General features: G+C 45.4%; 1 protein-coding gene across 4 annotated transcripts in view; it reads left to right on the top strand.

Annotated features, from left to right (window-relative positions):
- KDM4B (lysine demethylase 4B) overlaps positions 1–19,383 on the top strand; it is a 183,642-nt gene that overhangs the window by 109,145 nt on the left and 55,114 nt on the right. For all 4 annotated transcript variants that reach the window (XR_014559696.1, XM_083720236.1, XM_083720237.1 and 1 more), the window contains 2 exons: positions 8,773–8,969; positions 18,150–18,322. Coding sequence is in view for 3 of the 4 variants with exons in the window: in XM_083720236.1 (XP_083576362.1) it covers positions 8,773–8,969; positions 18,150–18,322 (370 nt within the window). In the remaining variant the exon portion in view is untranslated. The remainder of the gene's footprint in view (positions 1–8,772; positions 8,970–18,149; positions 18,323–19,383) is intronic.

The following is a 19,383-nucleotide window of genomic DNA, read 5'->3' as shown; positions in this document are numbered from 1 at the left end:
AACTTTTTGTTGTTGTTGACAGTGTGGGATATGAATTATATAAATAAATAGGAAATGACCCAGTAAAATTTAATAATACCCCTATTAGTGTGTTTAACCTCCCCCAGTAGGTATTGTAACATCCTCCTGAAGATCACACCTCTTGACCTGTATCGCTGTGCTAAAGCAGAACAAAGATCCTTGCAGCACTTTCTGTGAGAGTGGCTGGTCAGATGTTCCAGGGAAGCTCACAGGCAGGGTGGTGACAGGTGGATGTCTCTTATGGTTTGTCCCCAGCATCTGATAATGATGGATATTTTGTCTTTTTAAACATGGACATTCTGTTCTTAGCTACCATGGTTGATAGCTGTTTAATCTCTCTGTGAATTATTGCTTGTGTTCCTTACCCTGCCTTTCAGGCAACTTGCAACAAAACAAAAGCATGTCCTTAAAGCTACATAGGCTAGTGGCCATCATAACATCTTGGGCCAGTGAATCCAAGAAGTTGATGAAGTATGCCCAAAGCCTGCTGCCAGTGAACTGTCATTCATTTTATTTTCCAGAAGTCAATTAGTTGCTGCTGTTGGGTCTTTGATGCCCTGTAACTGGAAGCAAACAGTCAACCTTGGAATGCTTGCTATTTTCTTCCCCCCTCACTTTCCTCTTAACTCACGAGCTGGTCCTGGGAGAGCTGGCTTATGAATATTCTGCTCTTTGATCTGACACTCTCCTGGGATGCTTGGTGACAGCCACGCTGTCTGTTCCTTGGCTCTTCGGCATGGCAGCCTGGGCACCAAATGAGAGAGGAAAATGGTGAGAGATGCAAAGATGCTTGATTAGATCCCAGAGTCCCCGAACACTGTATCTGTACTTTTGTGTGTTTTCATCTGTCATTTTTTGATGTGACAAGCGTACAGCCGCCTTAGTTACGGAGGCTGCTTCTGATGACCTTGTCATTCTGAAGCATTTCTGGGGGTGAAGAACCAGGACAAATTTCACCCCAAAAATTTTTTGGGGGGTGGGGTAGGAGGGAGGCAGAAGGAGGGGGGAAAGAAGTGGAGTAATATGCAGTTATACCATAGTTTGTGGTGTAAACCCCAGAATCTGGTTTTGGGGGGCTTTCTGGTATGGCCCAAAGAAATCCTTCACAAGGTAGAATTCGGTGCTGTTGATTGCTACTTATTTCCCAAGGAACTTGATGAAGGAGCGATCCCCAAGAGAGTCGCTCACACACTCCTATGTTATTCAACTGCAACACAACAGCCCTGCAGTGCTGCCAGCAGACCTTACTCTCCAGTAGTTTCTGCCTTCCCCCCATTTACTCCTGTAACCCAGATGGGAGGGAATCTGGGATGCACCAGTGAATTACTTTTTAAATGGTTCTGAGCCTGTGCTCCAGCACTCCTTAAGTTCAACCTGCACCTTTGTGGCATACTTGAGTGCAGCCTGCACTGTATTTGAGGCTCTCCCAGACCTCATAAGAGCATGCTAGTCACTTACAACTCCAGTCCTAAACTCCCAGTAGCCTGAATGCCAAGCATCTGTGCATGTGGGGATCCTAAAACTCTGAGGCTTGCAAACCTCCACACTTCAACAGGCAAATTAGGAAACCTTATTAGGACTAAAGATTGGGGGAAAGCTGGCAGAAAGTCCAAACAGAATACAAAATAAACCTGGACACTGGCTCTAAAACTGAACTAATCCTAATCTATTCACTACACTAATTGTTTAAGTTCACTCGCAAAGAATCAGCAAAGCCTGGCAGCTTCATAGGAAATCCTGGTTCTGGAAAGGGAACTGGATACCTTTATGTTGGGAGGAGAACAAGCTGCAAGAAACAGCTTGATTTTTTAAAGTCTCACCCCATTCTTCTTTTTTTTGGGGGGGTAGGGGAAGTATTGGTTCTTTCTGGTCCCTTTCCTCAGGTAGACCTCTTAAGTACCTGTTTTGCATATGAAGAGGACTGGCAGGAGATACCTGATAGCCTCACCAAACTTAAAACCATGGAGAAACCTGGTCTGAACAAAGACCTTGGATTCTTATCTTATTACACATGACAAAGCCATTTTTCACCTTTTCACCCCTTGCTTTTTTCTGTAAGGCCTATTGCAGTAGTTAAGAGTCGTCAACAGGCTCATCACAGCTATCTGCCAATCACCCATTCCCACCACCCTTCTGAGTAATACCCCTCCCCACCTTCTCACTATATAGAAGGGTCTGGAAACTTCTGTTTCAGTGTATCTGAAGAAGTGTGCATGCACACGAAAGCTCATACCAAGAACTGACTTAGTTGGTCTTTAAGGTGCTACTGGAAGGAATTTTTTTTGTTTTGACTGATAGCCTCACTTAGAGAAATGGTGGGCAGATCAGGGCCCTTCTTCACACTTGCCATGCTCAGAATGGGAGATCTACCACGCAGGCCACATAGACCTCTGGACAGACAGGAGTCAGAGGCAGTTGCTTGCTGCTTGCAGAATATTAGATCCTGCTCTGGACCCAGGCCTGTTGGAGTGTCATAGTTGGAGAAGGAGTTGCTTACAGAAGGGGTGTTCTAGATGGGATTCATGTGGCAGTGGGCTTAACCTACCGTATTTTTCGCCCTATAGGACGCACTTTTTCCCCTCCAAAAATGAAGGGGAAATCTATGGGGCGAATACAGGCTTTCGCTGAAGCTTGGAGAGCAAGAGGGGTTGGTGTGCCCGCAGGGCTCCCTACGCTGCGGATAGCAGCCTGCCGCCCGGCGCGCGAGCGCCCTGAAGCAGAGCGCCCCTCGCGCCAGGCAGACATTTGCAGCGTGGGGAGCCCGCAGGGCTTCAGGGAGGTCCCGCAGGGCTCCTCACGCTGCGGATAGCAGCCTGCCGCCCGGCGCACGGGGTGCCCTGAAGCAGAGCGCCCCTCGCGCCGGGCAGACATCGGCCAGCCCCACAAGCTTGGGGGACAGCGGGGAGGCGGAGCGCCGCCACACCGCTGTTCCCCGACCTGGTTTTGGGGGGAAATAAAGGAAAAAATTTTTTCCTTTATTTCCCCCCCAAAAAACTAGGTGCGTCCTATGGGACGGAGTGTCCTATGGGACGAAAAATACGGTAGGTGCAGAACCAGAAAAGCAGCTTGGCAGCTCCTACTTTTAGCTCTGGAGTGGAAGTCAAGAGGCTCTGCTTCCTACATTGCATAGTGGCTTGATTGATGAAGAGGAGTGGTTGCTCTAGGCATAGGAAGGCAGCATGGTTAGAACCACAAGATCAGAGGTAGTGTTGGGCCGCTCAGGTGGGCGACAAGACATAATTTAAACAGGCATCTTACAGTTGGAGCACTGCAACAAGTGACTGGTGCAGAGAGTTACTGGGAGTGGGTGGTTGACTGCATTCACCATCTGATTGCCTATCCAGCTTTGAACCTTCCTGTTGCCTCCTTCCTAAGCTTCCAGTGTCTTTTCCTACCTAACCTCAACCATTGCCCCTCTCTGTGCTCTCTTGGCACATCACCTGGCTAATATTGCACCCCTTCGTCCACATCTGTACTGCTTCCCAACTGCAAGGGGTGAAAGGGGCTTAGCCCTTTGTTACAGAAAGCTCTCCAGAACCAAACAGGTCTATCTTCAGAAGCCTCATTTTCTTTTATTGGTTCCTGATTTAAAAGTAGAAAGCACCTTGCTCGCTAATTCAGCTATTTGGAAGTCCTGCATTATCCTCAGGTGGATTATAGTGGAAAAGAGCTTCAGAGTCCATCAACTGTGCTACACAGACCTCTGGGGAGTGGAGTTTCCAATCATTTTTTATTTTTATCTTTCTATTGGCCACTTAATATTTTAAGCAATAGCTTGGGATTCTTGGGAGGGATCTAGGGTTCTGCCGGTATTTGAGAGAACCGTTCAAGCATTCTTTGTGCCCCAGTTTGTTTTAATTTTCTCTCTTAAAAAGGAATGGCATTGTTAAAAAAACCTTTTTGAGAACAAGCACCTTTCTTTCCAGAGAAAGGGTAATGGGGAGCATATGTGTTGGATCACTGGGCTTGAAACGCCAGCACGTTGATTGCTACAATTAGAGGTCATGGGGAGGAAATACATTGAAAATTGATTGGCAAGAGGCTGCAGTATGACTGGCCTGGCCATTGTGTGCCAGAAACTGAGGAAATTCCAGAAGAGGGGTGGCGTTAGGCTGTTGCGGTGAAAAGGCCAGTCAAACATGTTAAAACCAGCAGTTTTCAAACGACATTCCAGGAACTCAGCCCCAGGCAGGATGATAGAAATTGTAGTCCAGCAACATCTGGAGGGCCACTGGTTTCTGATCCCTGACCTAGAGGATTCTGAATCTGAATCTTGTACAGGTGCAGATCCCAGAGGTGTATCTGTAACACTCCAAATACCACTCATCAAGCATTATTTATGGATTAACTTGTCTTTTACCTTTCTCCATCACAATAGTTTATTTTCTAGATGACACTCCCAATTCCACAGGTATTGAATTTCTACCCTGAAACCTTGAAACTCGGAGGGAAAATTGGGTTTTGGGGGTAGGAGGAGCAAGAAAATTTGCAAGGGGCAGGGTTGTGCTTTCTTGTATGTTTATAAAATTGTAAAAGTATGACTGTTTCTGTTGTACTAACACATACATATTTGTAATTAGAGGTGTGGCCACAGCCTAAGGTGCCTAAGTGTATCTTTTTGCCAGTTAGGGGAGAATAAACAAAAAGTTGAAAACAGAAACCATCAATATTGCAGTAAGTAACAGTAAGACTTTAGAAACATATGTATCAGTCAGGAAAAAAAAACCCTAAATAAATTCATACTTTTAGAGAAAAGGCTCAGGAAATAAACATCCCTATAATGGCAATAAATTTGGATTTTGTTCTTATATAATACTATTGAAATTTCCAATGTTGTTTTCATAACCAGACAGAGCAAGTGTCATCATAACTGGAAACTGATTTATGTTCTGCTTCATCCCAGTAAACAATGTTTCGTAGCACAACTCCGGTTTATATGTTTTAGCAATCCATCACTCTTTATTCTGAACTTTGAGCTTCATGAATTTTGGAAAACACAAATGTGAGTGTTGAGGTTCATTTCAGAGATGAAGCCAGTGCAATCCACTTGTTAAGAAGCAGCCCATGGTATATAGTCCTTCCGAAATTTAGCAGTGGAGGTTGGGAGCCCTGATATGGAAACGCCCCACCCTTTCAGTAGAAAGCATATCAGAAGCTGATGATTTCAGCCTCTTCTGCCAGGTATAGTCTTGTTTATTTGTTTTTAACATGAGGAAGCATTAAATCATGGGGTTCCCCCCTCGCCACACACATTCTGTGATGGGAGCTCTTAATACTTTTCCCCCCTTTTAATGTACAGTTTGGTTCTTAGTAATCACAGCATTTTCCCACCAGGCAACCTGCCTTTGCTAAAGTGTCACAGCAGGGATACAAACGCAACTGCTTCAGTGTTTATTTTTGTAGTCAGGGAAAGGGAAATGTTCCTTTTTTGTTGTGAGAGAACAACCCATATTCCTTATTCAGATCATCAGGTCAGGTGTCAGTTTTGTTAATGAACTTCAAGTGAAGGTGTTAACAGTGCCAAAGCAAAAAGCGGAGACGTAAGCTTGGCTTAGGGTCCTGGTGCAGTGAAGGAAAAAGAAAATAGTCCCCCAGTCCCTTTATATCTGTCAGCAGCGCTCTGATTTGCTGCTGCACCAGGCTGCTCACTGCTCCAGAAAGGATTACACAGCTGTGCTGGAGCTGGAATGCAGGGCGGGGGTGCACGCGTCTTTTTGGCAAGAGGCTTTTGTGGGAGCAATGCGGCACAGTGGCTGAGAAAATATCGCCGCCTGGGCAGAAAGAGGCCCCTGAGGACCCAGCCCGGGTGTAAATTATTCATGTGCACCAGTGTGAAAGCAATAAAATAATATTAAAATTGAAATATAAACATACATCATGGTAGATTTGTGCATGTAAAGAGGCGGGCGAGGGAGAAGGAAATGTGCCTGCTGTTGAGCTGAGGCATTGCAGAGAGACTGGGGGAGGGAGAACCAGAGAGAGACGTTGCGGCCAAGTGACAGTAAAGCAACTCTGGGTGTTGCTCTCTGAGGACTCCCTGTTCCCCCTTTTCTTCTGGAGCCTTCATGGGGTGTGCCTGCATTAATAACACCAGTTGCAGCAAGAGAATCTACGTTGGGATTAAGTAGTCCCAGAGGGATCCTTCCCTTTGGGAGTGACAGAAACATTTTGTATCCAGGAGGTACACTCCCCCCCCCTTCCTTCTCTCAAGCAGAATCATGTTCGTCAAACCATGAGAGCGTATCTTCAGTTTCTCAGGGGTGTGTTGTCTTACTGTTTCTAGGCAAATTTTAGATGCCACCAAGATTTGCTTACAATTTAACTATGTTAAGCTTTTGTAGCAAATGTCTTTAAAATGCCACCAGAGTCTGCTGTTGACAAAGCTACCCCTTTGGAATAGCAACTTGAAGCTTGTTTTCCAGTCTGGCTGCATGCAAGGTCCACTCATGTTCAGATGGGTGTCAGAATTTGCCTGTTGAGGACTGAAGATACGAGGCGAAGAAGGAAATAAAGGGCAGGACAGAATTGCTGTTTGCATGATGGAGAGCTGCCCTGTAGAAAACCAGACTACATGTCCATTGTTTTCACTGACCTGGGGCTCTACCACTGAGCTATGACCTCTTTCTCCAAGAAAAGGAGCTCTTTGCCCATGCCTTAAGAGGCACAATAAGGGACAGTGTTCTGCCTGAGCCTCTGTTGTTCCAACCTTGCAACGTCTGTGACAGCAGTGTCTCACACTGAACATAGCTGACCTATAGAAAGAACTCTATGAACTGAAAACAGAGTCATTGTATGTACCCTTGTTAACTATGAAAATCCTTTACTAAAAACTGGGGAGGAAACTGTTCAATGTCCCCTTGCCTGTGCTTTGATGAATGCCCTTCAGGCCTTGCTCAGTTCAAAATATGGTGCCTGTTCAATATTATTTGCCAACCAGCTTTTTGAATGGATCAATGGCAACTTTGGCTCCGTTGGCTGGCTTACTCCTGTATTAATCAAACCACAGGCAAAGGGTTCTTAACCACTTCTTTCATTGATGCTTGGAAATGACCTCTATTTTTGTAGTCGGGGAAAAGGAAATGTTAATTTTTTGTAGTGACAGAACAACCCATGGCGATTAAGAATCTTCTCCAAGAGACCGATAGGGAAACTTTGATAGAAGAGTTCTTTTCCCTCTCTGCACACCCTAGTTGTACCTCTCCTCTCTATGCATTGCAGGGGCCAACTTTGGCCTGTGCTATCTCTTTGCAGATAGTTCCCACTTTGATCCATATGAGTCAGGCAGGGCAATAGTGGGTTTGTTGATGCAGCTTTATTGCAGCTTAGACCACAGTAGACTAGCACCCTGCTTCTCCAAGTGAGTGCCTTGCCTCCCTTCCTTCCCTGGGAACACACTCAGGTGCCTTTTTTAATTACTTTGGGGGGGGGGGGGAACTATTGGAAAGCTGTTCAATACAAATCCCTTAAGCTACTGTTGATGGAGGCTCTGGGGAGAGCTCCAGCCCAGCCAGGAACCTGAAACACGGGCACCATCTGTAGTCTGCAGCTCCGTAGCCAAATTACATTCTGGGATCTTTCTTTCTGTCCTCTGCTATTTTTCATTAAGCGAATTGGGTTTGCTGGAAATCGCCGGGCCATAAATATTCTCTCCCTGTTTGGTGCTGGTGGGTTATTATTGCTTGTTTTTCACTGCAGAGCAGAAGGTGGTGCCCTGAACACTCTCTCTGAAATGAGAAAATGGGAGGAGGGGACAATCCTCCAGCAAAGGAGCGGGAGCCTGGCAAGGGAGAGCCTTCCCCTTCTCCTCTCCTGCCTGCTTCACTTTCAGAGCCATAAATATTTTCAAAAAAGAGCCAAGACAGCCACCTCCACATTGGTTGGTTAACTTTAAATCTGTATGTGCAAATATGTGTCCCACCCCATTGCCTCTTCGGCCTCTCTGGCCTACAGCCACTGCCTCTAAATCTGTCTTGCCTGGGCATTCATTTCTCATCAATGGCTCTCATCCCCTCCTGTCTTTGGGACTGTGAGTTTGCTTCCCATACACACGGGCATCTTAGTCCCTTGTCTTTGCCCTCCATTTTGCCACCCTTCTTTCCTACATGCCTCTGCCGCCATCTCCCATTATTCAAGTCTATTCGCACCTCCTCCTGGACCTAAGTGTGGGCAAGGTTTTTCACTTTCTACTTAGGGGCTATTGTCTTCAACCTTAGCAGGCAGTGATTGTGCATATTCCATGTCCTCACAGCAGTTCAGTCAGAACAAGAGGGGCTTGGAGATGTTGATGGGTGGCAGCCAGTGTTAGAAACTGAGATATGAAAGCTAGGAGCATGGGTGCAACAACGGAATGTCTAGGCGTGCTTTTTTATAACTAGAAGACAAAGCTGAAAATGAATGAACTGCGGCTAAAATATTATGTTCATTTTCACATGGTCTAGCCCACCCCTCTAATATTCTTAAGAGGGTCTCTTCTCCAGTCTTCAGAGAGTAGCTGGAAGTGGGGAGGCAGAAAAAGGCCCTCCTTTCCTTCCACTCTGCAGTTTTAATCTGAAATGTTAGGCCCAGAGCTCAGAAACTGCTTGCGCTAATGAAGTTCCTCGTCGTGAAATGCACCTAGAACAATGGGAATTTTGAACACTGGTGGCAGCCAGTTTGGGGTATGTGGACTGTAATGCAATTCTGTTGGTACATCACCACCACACCTCTTCCTTGTAACACTAGACTGATGGGTGTCTGGACTTTGTTTTTCAGTGCACATGCCGGAAAGACATGGTGAAAATCTCTATGGATGTTTTTGTACGGGTCCTCCAACCTGACCGATACGACTTATGGAAGCAAGGGAAAGACACCACTGTCTTGGATCACATGAAACCTACAGCTCTAACCAGCCCAGAACTAGAAACCTGGAATCAGACGAAGAATGCCCTGAAAGCAAAGATGCTGCGCAAGTAAGAGGGTCCTTTTGTGCCCACTTCTTGTCTGCTTGCTTAGAATGTCCAAAGTTGCTCTGGAGAGACCACAGGAGTCCTGATGTCACTGCTGAACTGTCAGAGAAGAAAAATAACATTGCTTCCAGTTTGGAGGGCAGGCCCAAGCAGCGGCATAGCTAGCCGCTCGGGTGCCCGGTGTGGCGTGTGTGTCCTGCAGCCAGGGGCGGGGCAAGCCAAGGCAGGGCACTCTGCGTGGAGCCTCTCCGCAGCCTCCCCCTCAGCTGTAGGGCAGCTGAGGCAGTGGGCAGACACAAGCCCCACGCTGCTCGAAAAAGCACCGCAGAGCTTGCAGGCAGTCCACCCGCTGCCTCCCCCCCTCAGGAGAGACGTGTGGCTCAGGCATGCTGCAGGCCCCACAGTGTGGCGCCCAGTGCCCCCCGCCTCAGCTAGCTACCAGTGGCGTAGGAAGGGGGGTGCGGTGGATGAGGAAGTTACTTTTTCAAAAAAAAGTTGCCATTTTGTCATCCCCCTCAGTGATGACACCTGGGGCAGCCTGCACCCATTGCACCCCCCTTCCTGTGCCACTGGGCCAAAGGAGGAATATTGTGACACGACCTTACTAAACATGATCCTCTCTTGTGGGGAAGAGTTTTGTCCATAGATACAGTGATAGGGCATACCCCCTCCCCCCGCCTGTTCAGCAAACCCAATATCTGCAAGAGTACCCAATATTATTTGCTTCTTTTCTTTTGAATCGTAGAATCTTAGAGTTGAAGGGGACCCCAAGGGGTCATCTAGTCCAACCCCCTGCAATGCAGGAATCTCAGCTAAAGAATCCATGACAGATGACCACCCAGCCTCTGTTTAAAAACCACCACCTCTCGTGGGAGTCTGTTCCACTGTCAAACAGCTCTTTCTGTCAGAAAGTTTTTCCAAATGTTTAGTTGGAATCTCCTTTCTTGCAACTTGAAGTCATTGGAATGCTGCCTTCAAAATTCTCCCTCCCACTTCTTGCTGACTTTCAACTGCGGTAGCTTTTTTGTGTCATAGAAAACACCCAACAAGTTTTGCAGTCTTTTGTGCCAGCCTTTAAAATATCTACAATGATGGGCCTTTATATAAAATGGCTCCGTAATTCAACTTTTTTTCTGAATTAGATAGCATTTTTTGTGCCTTTCTGTTTTCTGGAAGAGAACAAACCTTACCTGGGTGGGTTGCAGGCTAACACCTAATTTATGACAATAGAATGCTGCTTCCGTTGTTTTTAGTTTCCCCCCTCTCCATTCCAGTGTAAAAAATATAGTTCTTTATCGTACTCCCTCAAATCCTTTCATAATTTTGAAATATCCCTGTCAGGTCATTTAATGTTGACATGTCTGACTTAAGCTGCGCTCGCTTGCTCTTGCGTTTTAGATGGCTATCTAGTGTCAAGCTTATTTGCCACACTCAATTTATTATACCAGTCAGGATTCAGTTTCAGAATCCTAGTGCGGAGATCTTGATACAGGCAGGGCTGTGTGTATATTCTCCACTTCTGTACACTTTATGTTAGCATAGAGCGGACTTATCTGTCATAGAGTTTAATATCCTGAGAACATTTCCCTCCCAGTTTGAGTGTTCATTTTTGAAACAAGTTTCCAGCCCTTACTATTGCAGAAGAAGGATTGGGGTGCCTTTGTGCCTTTCTCCTTTCCCCATCCCATTATTTCTTCCAGTTGCTCCAGCAGTGGATTTCACTGCCTCTACTAAAAAACTGCCCAAAGGTCTTATGTCCTCTAAAGCTATTTAAAAAACAAAAACCAGTATGGGAGTCAGTTCTGTTATTACTAGGATCGGTTTACATTTCTTCAATAGATTGTGACATACAGGGTATCCCTATGGACATCTAGAAAGTGTCCTAATCTCTACTGAGATTCTCCATTTAAGCCTGGAAGAGCTTGGAGAGTGCTTCACATACATGGTTCACTCAATGCAGTAGAGGTCATGGGAGATGCAGTTCCCAGAGTTCTGGATACCTTGGATGAAACCTCCCTAGGAAGTACAGTGGTACCTTGAGTAACAAAGACCTCAGGTTATAAACGCTTCAGGTTACAAACTCCACTAACCTGGAAGAGTTACCTCTAGTTGAGAACTTTGCCCCAGGATGGGAACGGAAATCGTGTGCTGGTGGCGCAGCGGCAGCAAGAGGCCCCATTAGCAAGAACAGTTTCATATTAAGAACGGACCTCCGGAACAAATTAAGTTTGTAACTAGAGGTACCACTGTAATGTGAAGCAGGCAATGGCAGAGAGGACATCATCTGTACCAAGACATGCACAGGATTCTAGGCCCCATCACACATCAGAAGACTATGCAGTGTTGGTAATTTTGTGTGTGTGTGTGTGTGAGAGAGAGAATTTATGATAGTTGTCTGCTTAATTAGTCCTTTCATAAAGGATTCACGGCAAATCTGATGCCTGACCTCTAAATACTCACCACAGTGGAATAATGACTATTAGGTAAAGGTAAAGGGACCCCTGACCATTAGGTCCAGTCGTGACCGACTCTGGGGTTTTGGCGATCATCTTGCTTTATTGGCCGAGGGAGCCGGCGTACAGCTTCCAGGTCATGTGGCCAGCAGGACTAAGCCGCTTCTGGTGAACCAGAGCAGCGCACGGAAACGCCGTTTACCTTCCCACCGGAGCGGTACCTATTTATCTACTTGCACTTTGACGTGCTTTCGAGCTGCTAGGTTGGCAGGAGCTGGGACCGAACAACGGGAGCTCACCCCGTCGCGGGGATTCGAACCGCCGACCTTCTCATTGGCAAGTCCTAGGCTCTGTGGTTTAACCCACAGCGCCACCCGCGTCCCTGATAATGACTATTAGTGAGGTACAAATGTTATCCTCTCTCTTTTCTCCCCTCCTGCCCCACCCTCAACTTAATGCACTTTGCTCTCTTAGCCTCTCCTCCTCCTCATTATTTTGGTAGCTCTCTGTTATGTCATTTGTCAATTGTCAGCAGCAGCATTACAGTGCTTGCACTCTGTGGTCGTTATGCCTCATGAAGCAGCTTATGCTCTCAGTCCAGCTTCAAGTGTGCTCTGCATATATCTATGTCATGCTTCCATCACTTGCCGCTGCAAATTATTTGCTAGCTAGCATAACCTCACAGGTATAATCACCTTTTACTTATTTTAATTTTTGCTTTTGTTTCTCCTACTCCTTCCTGCATTCCTCACCCTCAACCCTCTCTTGCTTAAAAGTGTTTTATGGTTTTAAACCAAAATGCATTTTCTCTGCTCGGGCAGACTACCATGCTAGCAATACCATTTTTCTGCTTGAAAACCTTGTTAACTCTAAATCAGCAATCCTATCATGTCTGCTCCTGGCAGAGTAGAGGATGGTTGGCTGAGGATCCAGTTTTTCAAGTTGCCTTTAATCGTCCCTTCTCATCCTCTAGCAGGGCACACAGGCCCTACTGTCAGCTGAGCGTGACCTGCTGGGAACCAGGGCTGGAAAAATCCCAGGCACCTGGGTGTCTGGGCTGCCAAAAAAAGAGAGGAATTTTAACAGATTTTCCCTGCCCTGTGCAGACCTGGTGCCTGACAACTAGATATTGCAGGCTCCTAAAAAATGTGTGCTGGCCCCTAAGAAATTTGCATTACTTTCCCATCTCTGCCAGGAGCCATTTGTCACACTGCCCTTGACTCTTATTTATCAAGCCTGTAGCTGATTTTGTCCCCAAATCTGCCTAACTTAGTGAAGCTGTTGGCTTGAAACATGGCTGCTATTTACATAACGGTTAATTGATTGTGGCTAAAGCTAATTGGTCAACAGAATGGATTGTCAATAGAGAGCAGTGATCCCATTCCACAGACTTTCATTGGATTTGAAGGTTTTTATAAATGGTTTGTTCTGCCACAAGACATGAAACCAAGTGTGTGTCTCCTGCTCCACCCCCACCCACCCCAAATTAAGCACGCTTTAGGAAGAAAGCAGCCTCTACATGAGGAGGTTTAGTGGTAACACTGTAGGGGAAGAACCAAATCCTTCTAGGAGTGTGCTGCCCTTTCTAGAAAGCTGTGTTATAGAAACCATTGGTCAGTTTATCTTAGTACGGGCTACCCTAACTGGCATCAGCTCTCCAGAGATTCGGACAGAAGTCCTTTCCTAGCCTTACCTGGAGATGGTCAAGTAGTTGCTCATTCACCATGTCCTCCCTTAGCTGCTTCTTACCTTTTTACCTCCGTATTCTGCCTAGTCCTAGATGACTAAGTCTTGCATTAGAATATTGGCCAAAACAGCTTTCCAAGGAGATCCAAAAAGTTACAGCGGCTGTGCTGGTTGGATCCAGAGGGAGGAAACCTCCAGGTGCACATACACACACACAAAGTTCTTTATTGTTCAAGAGTGCCCCTGAGGGAGAGCTTTGTTAAAAATGCATTCAGCTCAGTAAAAACTTATTCTTGTATATTAGAGGGGTCCCCCTTCCTTCTCCTGCAGTTGGTTCTTTCCTGCAAAGCAGGACTGTGCCTTACCCCAGTTGGAGTTGTCCTGCAGGCAAGAGGGCATCCAGCAGTGGCTCAGGTCTCCGAGATCTGTTTCACTTGTGACTTATTTCAAGGTGCCAACAACGGCCATGAGCAAGACCTTGAGCAGAGAAATAGGCTGTAGAGCAGAGCAAGAGTATTGTAAAATGTCTATACCACCCTTCACCTGAAGATCACAGGGCAGTTTACAATCTGGGATAGGAAACCAGAAAAGACATGAAGGATTGTTTTGTTGCATTTGTGTTTATAATCTTGCCTTTTCTTCCGTGATGGGTTCCCAGCTGGTCTCCTCCTCTCAGGCACTACCAGATCTGGACTTGCTTAGCTTCCATAAGGCACCTGCATTGTGTGCTTTGGATATTTTGAAGTGTCTGGTCAGTGAAAGGCCAGACAGTGGAGGCTGAGCTGAAAACAAAAGAGTTTCTACCTCCGTATCATGGTAGTTTTTACAGAAAGGATATCTGTATGTGTAATGGTTATATGGGGTTGCTCGTGCGTAAGTTGCCGCCACTCCTGGCTAGGTAGCCTGGTTAAACCTTTCCTGGCTGTACAGCCCTTCACTTCGTGGCTGTTCAGTCGCTAGCAGAATCCGTCAGTGGGCGTTTCTTGAACTTCTTCCAGCAAAGAAGTTCTTTGACGCCAAGCCTACGCCTACTTTCCCTGTGCGGAAGTCTTCTGCGCAGGGTGGGTGTGGGTAGCGGAGGACCTGTGCTCTCCACGCTGGTCTCCGGTGAAGAGTCCTGGAGCCCCCTCGCCGATTCCCCCATCCGCCCCCCCTTATCCCTGGTGTTACGCTGATTTCCTTCCCCAGCCGATGAGTTCCCTCTCTCCCTGCTTGGCCCTTCTCCGGCATCGCTTGGGAGCCTTGCCTCCACTTCTGGCTCCGATGTCAGTTCCCTGACAGTATGGCTTAACCATTTTGATGTCATGGATGTGGGAGAGGTTTGTCTTCCCCAGCTAACGGATCCAGATATGATCCAAGTGTGCAGCTAGGCAGAATACACTCCTGTTAACATCAAGAGGGTCAACGTAGGAGTCATCCATGGTGTGCTGGACTTGTAGGTATTTTCAGCAGTCTACAGTGGTGCCTCGCACAATTAATTCGTTCCGCAAGTCTTTTCGTCTTGCGATGTTTTTCGTCTTGCGAAGCACGGTCCGTCGCTACTGCGCCTCTTCAAGCGGCTTTAGGAAAAAAGCGGACAAACTCGCAAGACGTTTTTGTCTTGCGAAGCAAGCCCATAGGGAAATTCGTCTTGCGAAGCGACGCAAAAACCGAAAAACCCTTTCGTCTTGCGCATTTTTCGTTTTGCGAGGCATTCGTCTTGCGGGGCACCACTGTATGAGAATGTCTGTAACTGGCAGTTCCTCAGGGTCTTGGCTAAGTTACCCCGTTTATTCTCAGCAGTGGTGAGATTGACAAGTAGCCTTGTTCACATTACTTTTAGATAACATGAGTGTACAGACTTGGATTGTGATGCATAAGGCAGTGTAACTTTATGAAAGTGAAGCATGCAGCTCCTGATTTCTACTTGTAGAAATTTTTCTGCAAGCAGCCCCCCCCCCGGGGTTGCTAAAAATATAGCCCCCAAACATCTGGTTATTAATTGGGAGAATTAATTAATTATTTCACTTCCCTCCTGAGGAAGCATTGCAACTTCTCCTGAATCTTAGTGAAACAAAATTCCAAGACTTGGGTTCCACTGGTGGGTTCCTGCTAACAAATTGTCTTGTAAGTGTGAAGTAAACTCACTTGGTCATTAGTAATTCCTCTGCTAGTGTCTGCCTTTCTGGGTTTTTCTTCTTTTCTTTTTGGACGTAGAGCATTTCTCTACCTAGCCCCCACATCACTTCCAGCCGGTTGGGCTTGTTGCCTCATTAAAAGTTCCCGTTAGCAGTGTTCTGCTGTGACAGAATTAATGTTTCCCGCCCCCACCACCGACAGGCTGTAAAAGGTGTGGAACTTGGGTGGTAGGTTTTGGACTATTTAAAGTTGCCTTGAGTTGCTGTGTTCTATATTGGTAGTGGCTGAGAAGAGAGTGGAGAGGGGACCACAATATGTGGGGACTCTTCTTTCTTTCTTTCTTTCTTTCTTTCTTTCTTTCTTTCTTTCTTTCTTTCTTTCTTTCTTTTAAGCCACATCTGTTTGCTGGAACCAATGGCATGCAGGAGACCAGAGGCACGGGGACACTTAATGGGTTGAAAGCAACAGGAAGCAACTTAATTAACAGAGATGTAGCTATGGATGCACACACATGCTCACACATATACATACACAGAGGTTGGAGAGAGAGTATTTACAGACAGGTGTTGGTAAATCTTGCTTCTGTGTTTCAGAGAAGTTTTTTCAACCTTTTTAATGCTTCAGAAGATGTTTGTTACTAACACAGTTGTGTCGCCTCTTGGCTGTCACTGCATGTAGGATGTTTGCTTTATCAGAAACACCGAGGAAAGGCAACATTGCTTCCTGCATAAAAACTCAAAACCCACACAATTTTGGCTGTATGAGGCAGCTGTTGTTGCACAAGGAGATAGAGAGGAAGGGAAGGGACATTTTATGAGCTCTGGGGATCCAGGACTACAACTGATACAACTATTTATTTATTTATTTATTTATTAAAATTACAGAGAAAGAATAAATTCAAAATTACACCTGAATAAAGAAAAAGAAAAGAAAATAAAGAAAAAATACAATAATAAAGGGGGGCGGGAATTAATGAGATACGCAAAATTGTTCAAAGGATACAAACCATAGTTTGAGTATTCCATACAAAAGGCTCCCAGAAAGAAATTATATTTATATTTCTTCTTCACTTTCTTCCCTTACAATCACTTGCTTTCTGTTCCAGTAAACTTGTTTGAATCCCTGTTAGGTTAGTTGACTTCCCTCTCTCTCTTTGCGGCTTCGACACTTCTCATTGGTTACCAACAATCTGTATTCCTTTATTCAAATCCATTTTTTTCCATTAGTTATGAAACTGATAATTTTGGGGCATTTAAAAAAAATTGCTTTAAAAAATACATACAGTACAAACATTCTTCCAGACTTTAATACCAACAATCTGTATTCCTTTATTCAAATCCATTTTTTCCCCATTAGTTATGAAACTGATAATTTTGGAGCATTTAAAAAAAATTGTTTTTTAAAAATATATACAGTACAAACATTCTTCCAGACTTTAATATCAGGATGTTCCATGCCTTTATTTCTGATCTTTATTCATCCTTTAATACAGGGATGTTGGGGGCTGGACTATATGGGGGGGGGGATGAATGAATTCCTATGCCCCACAAATAACCCAGAGATGCATTTTAAATAAAAGCACACATTCTACTCATGTAAAAACACGCTGATTCGCGGATTGTCTGCGGGCCGGATTTAGAAGGCGATTGGGCCGGATCCGGCCCATCGGCCTTAGTTTGCCTACCCATGCCTTAATATGACCTGTTTTTCAGCCAAGATTGGGTCACCCTGTATCATTGATTTGAAACCTATTCTTTTCTGTCTTCATGTACATAGAGGGTGATTATACCCATTAAAAAAGCTCCGTCCTCTCCGTCTTCAGGCTTGTTGCTGAGACTGGTGGACTGAGCTGTGCATACATGGGGTCCTTCTGAGCACATTAGAATCCCCTCCCCCCATTTGTGCCCACTAAGGGTCTTCAGAAAGGTTTTCTTCATATGTTTGCTCTGACCTGTTGCCTGGCTCGTTACAATGTTAGCTATCCGGATCTCTCTTATGAAATTGTTGCAAGGATTTATAGAGTACCTGTGTCCCACTCAAATTGTGTCCAAGAATTGACAGACTCAGCAATGGAGAAAGACAAATTTTTTTCCCTTCCAGTAGCACCTTAAAGACCAACTAAGTTAGTTCTTGGTATGAGCTTTCGTGTGCATGCACACTTCTTCAGATACACAGTCAATGGAGAAAGAGAAAGTGATATTTTATTGCTGAGCAATAATGACCCAGTGGAATGATTTCCAAAGTCTGGGCCCCAAAGCCCTGGTGCAGTAAGGCTTTATACCTGAGTACATACATCCTAAAACATATAATCATATATATTTGCATATGGCAGCAAAAATCGAACCAATGAGTGCATACATAAGCCTTTCCCCTGACCATGTAAAGAATACTCCCCAACTTCTGCTTTCCTCAGATGGTACATCAGCCTGACCTTTCCCCCAATTTACAATAATAAAGAGGAAAAGAAACTTAATTTTGTCCGTTGATAATACGGATAACCCCCACACAGCATCTGCTTCTGTCTAGAACATTGTGGTTAGCGTTTTCCTGTTTTTAGCTGCTGAGGAGCTTGCCTGGACAGAGGAAAGTGCCAGCACATCAGATTTATTGCTTCCTACTATGTTAGCGAGATGTTGAGTACATTAGAAGAACAAGGGGGAGAGAAATGGGGCAGATGTCATTTTTGGATTTCTAAAATCTAAGCATTTAGCTCTGCAGATTCAAAATCAGTTAGATACATGGGTATATAAGAATCATCATAAAGATATATGGTTATATATGGATATATATATGGATAAATGATTATATAGAAATCATAAGGGTAAAATTCATGCAGGTGATGCTTCCAAGCAATTGCTTTCCTTCCTCCGCCAATGAGCCTTTCCATTCATGAGGCATTACCATTTCTTTCCCTTCCCAAATCCAGGGCTAACAGAAAACGAAGCCAATCCCGAAGGCATAAGACACAGGATCAAAAATTGCTTGGGGTTGCCATGGGGATGGAGACTGCCTTGGATGAGGTGAAGGTGAAGGAGGAGCAGAGGAGAGTCCCAAGTTTGGATGAAGAGGACAAAAACAAAGCCTTGGATGGCAAAGAGGGTAAGGCTTATTGGACATTATAGAACTCTATATCATCTAAGCTCTCATTAAAAATGTTTCTTGCCCCTCTAGATCAGGCTTACATTTTAGCACTCACCTGCTAACCAGAGTCAACAAAGAATTGCCTGGTGGAGACAGGGACCGAGTGCTCTATCTCTCCCAGCGCAGAAATGTCATGAGCTGCTGGAAAAAGAGGCTTGGCTGTCTTTCTTCAGCAAGTGAGTAAATAGGACACTGGAGTTTTTGGAACACTTCATGAGCATGATGCCAACGGGCTTTGTAAGCAAGCCTTGACTATGTTTATGCCCTACTTTTCAGCCAAGATTGCCTCCCAAAGCAACTTTAAATTAAGTTCCATACAAAGATACAATATAATTAAGGATATGTTGGCGGGGGCGGGGGGGGACCATTTCTTATTGCTCTTGGCAGTGGATCTCACAGTCCAGGTGCCAGACTCTTCCTCTAGAGAGAGATTGGTAGAAGGGACCGCAAATGGACTCAGTGGCTCACTGATGGCAATGATCCCAACCCTCTCCCAGTGATCTACTCTAGAGAATCTTCAAGATAGGACCATATGAAACCACCTTAAACCTGATTAAAACTGTTAGGGTACCTGACTGGGAATGGCTTTCAAGATCATTCCCAGCTTTACGACACAATATCCTGACTGTTTATGGGTGCAGGCAGCTTGAAGTGTTTCTGGTTGCCCTCTTCCTTTGTCCAGCAAGGGTACAAACCACAGAGCAGCTGGCTTAGCATTGTCCAAACCAGAATTCATGGGAGAAAGGAACCGCGAGTGTGGGTCTGGGTCTGGGTGTAATGCTAATCTCTGGGTTCATTTCCCCCTGGATTAAGTGGGGAGCAAAGAGGGTTTGCTTGAGCTGTGTGAACCAGCATACAGCTCGTGCACATCATGGTGAAAGCAAGCTGTTCTTTGCTGCTTCCCGATTTTGCCCAAATGCAGCCAGTGAAGCCCTTCAGAATGACACCTTTGAGGCACAAGAGGGCAAAAGTGGGGCAATTTCTCCAGAATTCAGTTGTCAAATTCTCATTGGGCATTG

The sequence above is a fragment of the Podarcis gaigeae genome (assembly GCF_964106915.1).
Source record: "Podarcis gaigeae genome assembly, chromosome: 18".
Taxonomy (NCBI): domain Eukaryota; kingdom Metazoa; phylum Chordata; class Lepidosauria; order Squamata; family Lacertidae; genus Podarcis; species Podarcis gaigeae.
The sequence above is the reverse complement of the archived record's forward strand: the minus strand, read 5'-3'. Positions and strand labels throughout refer to the sequence as shown.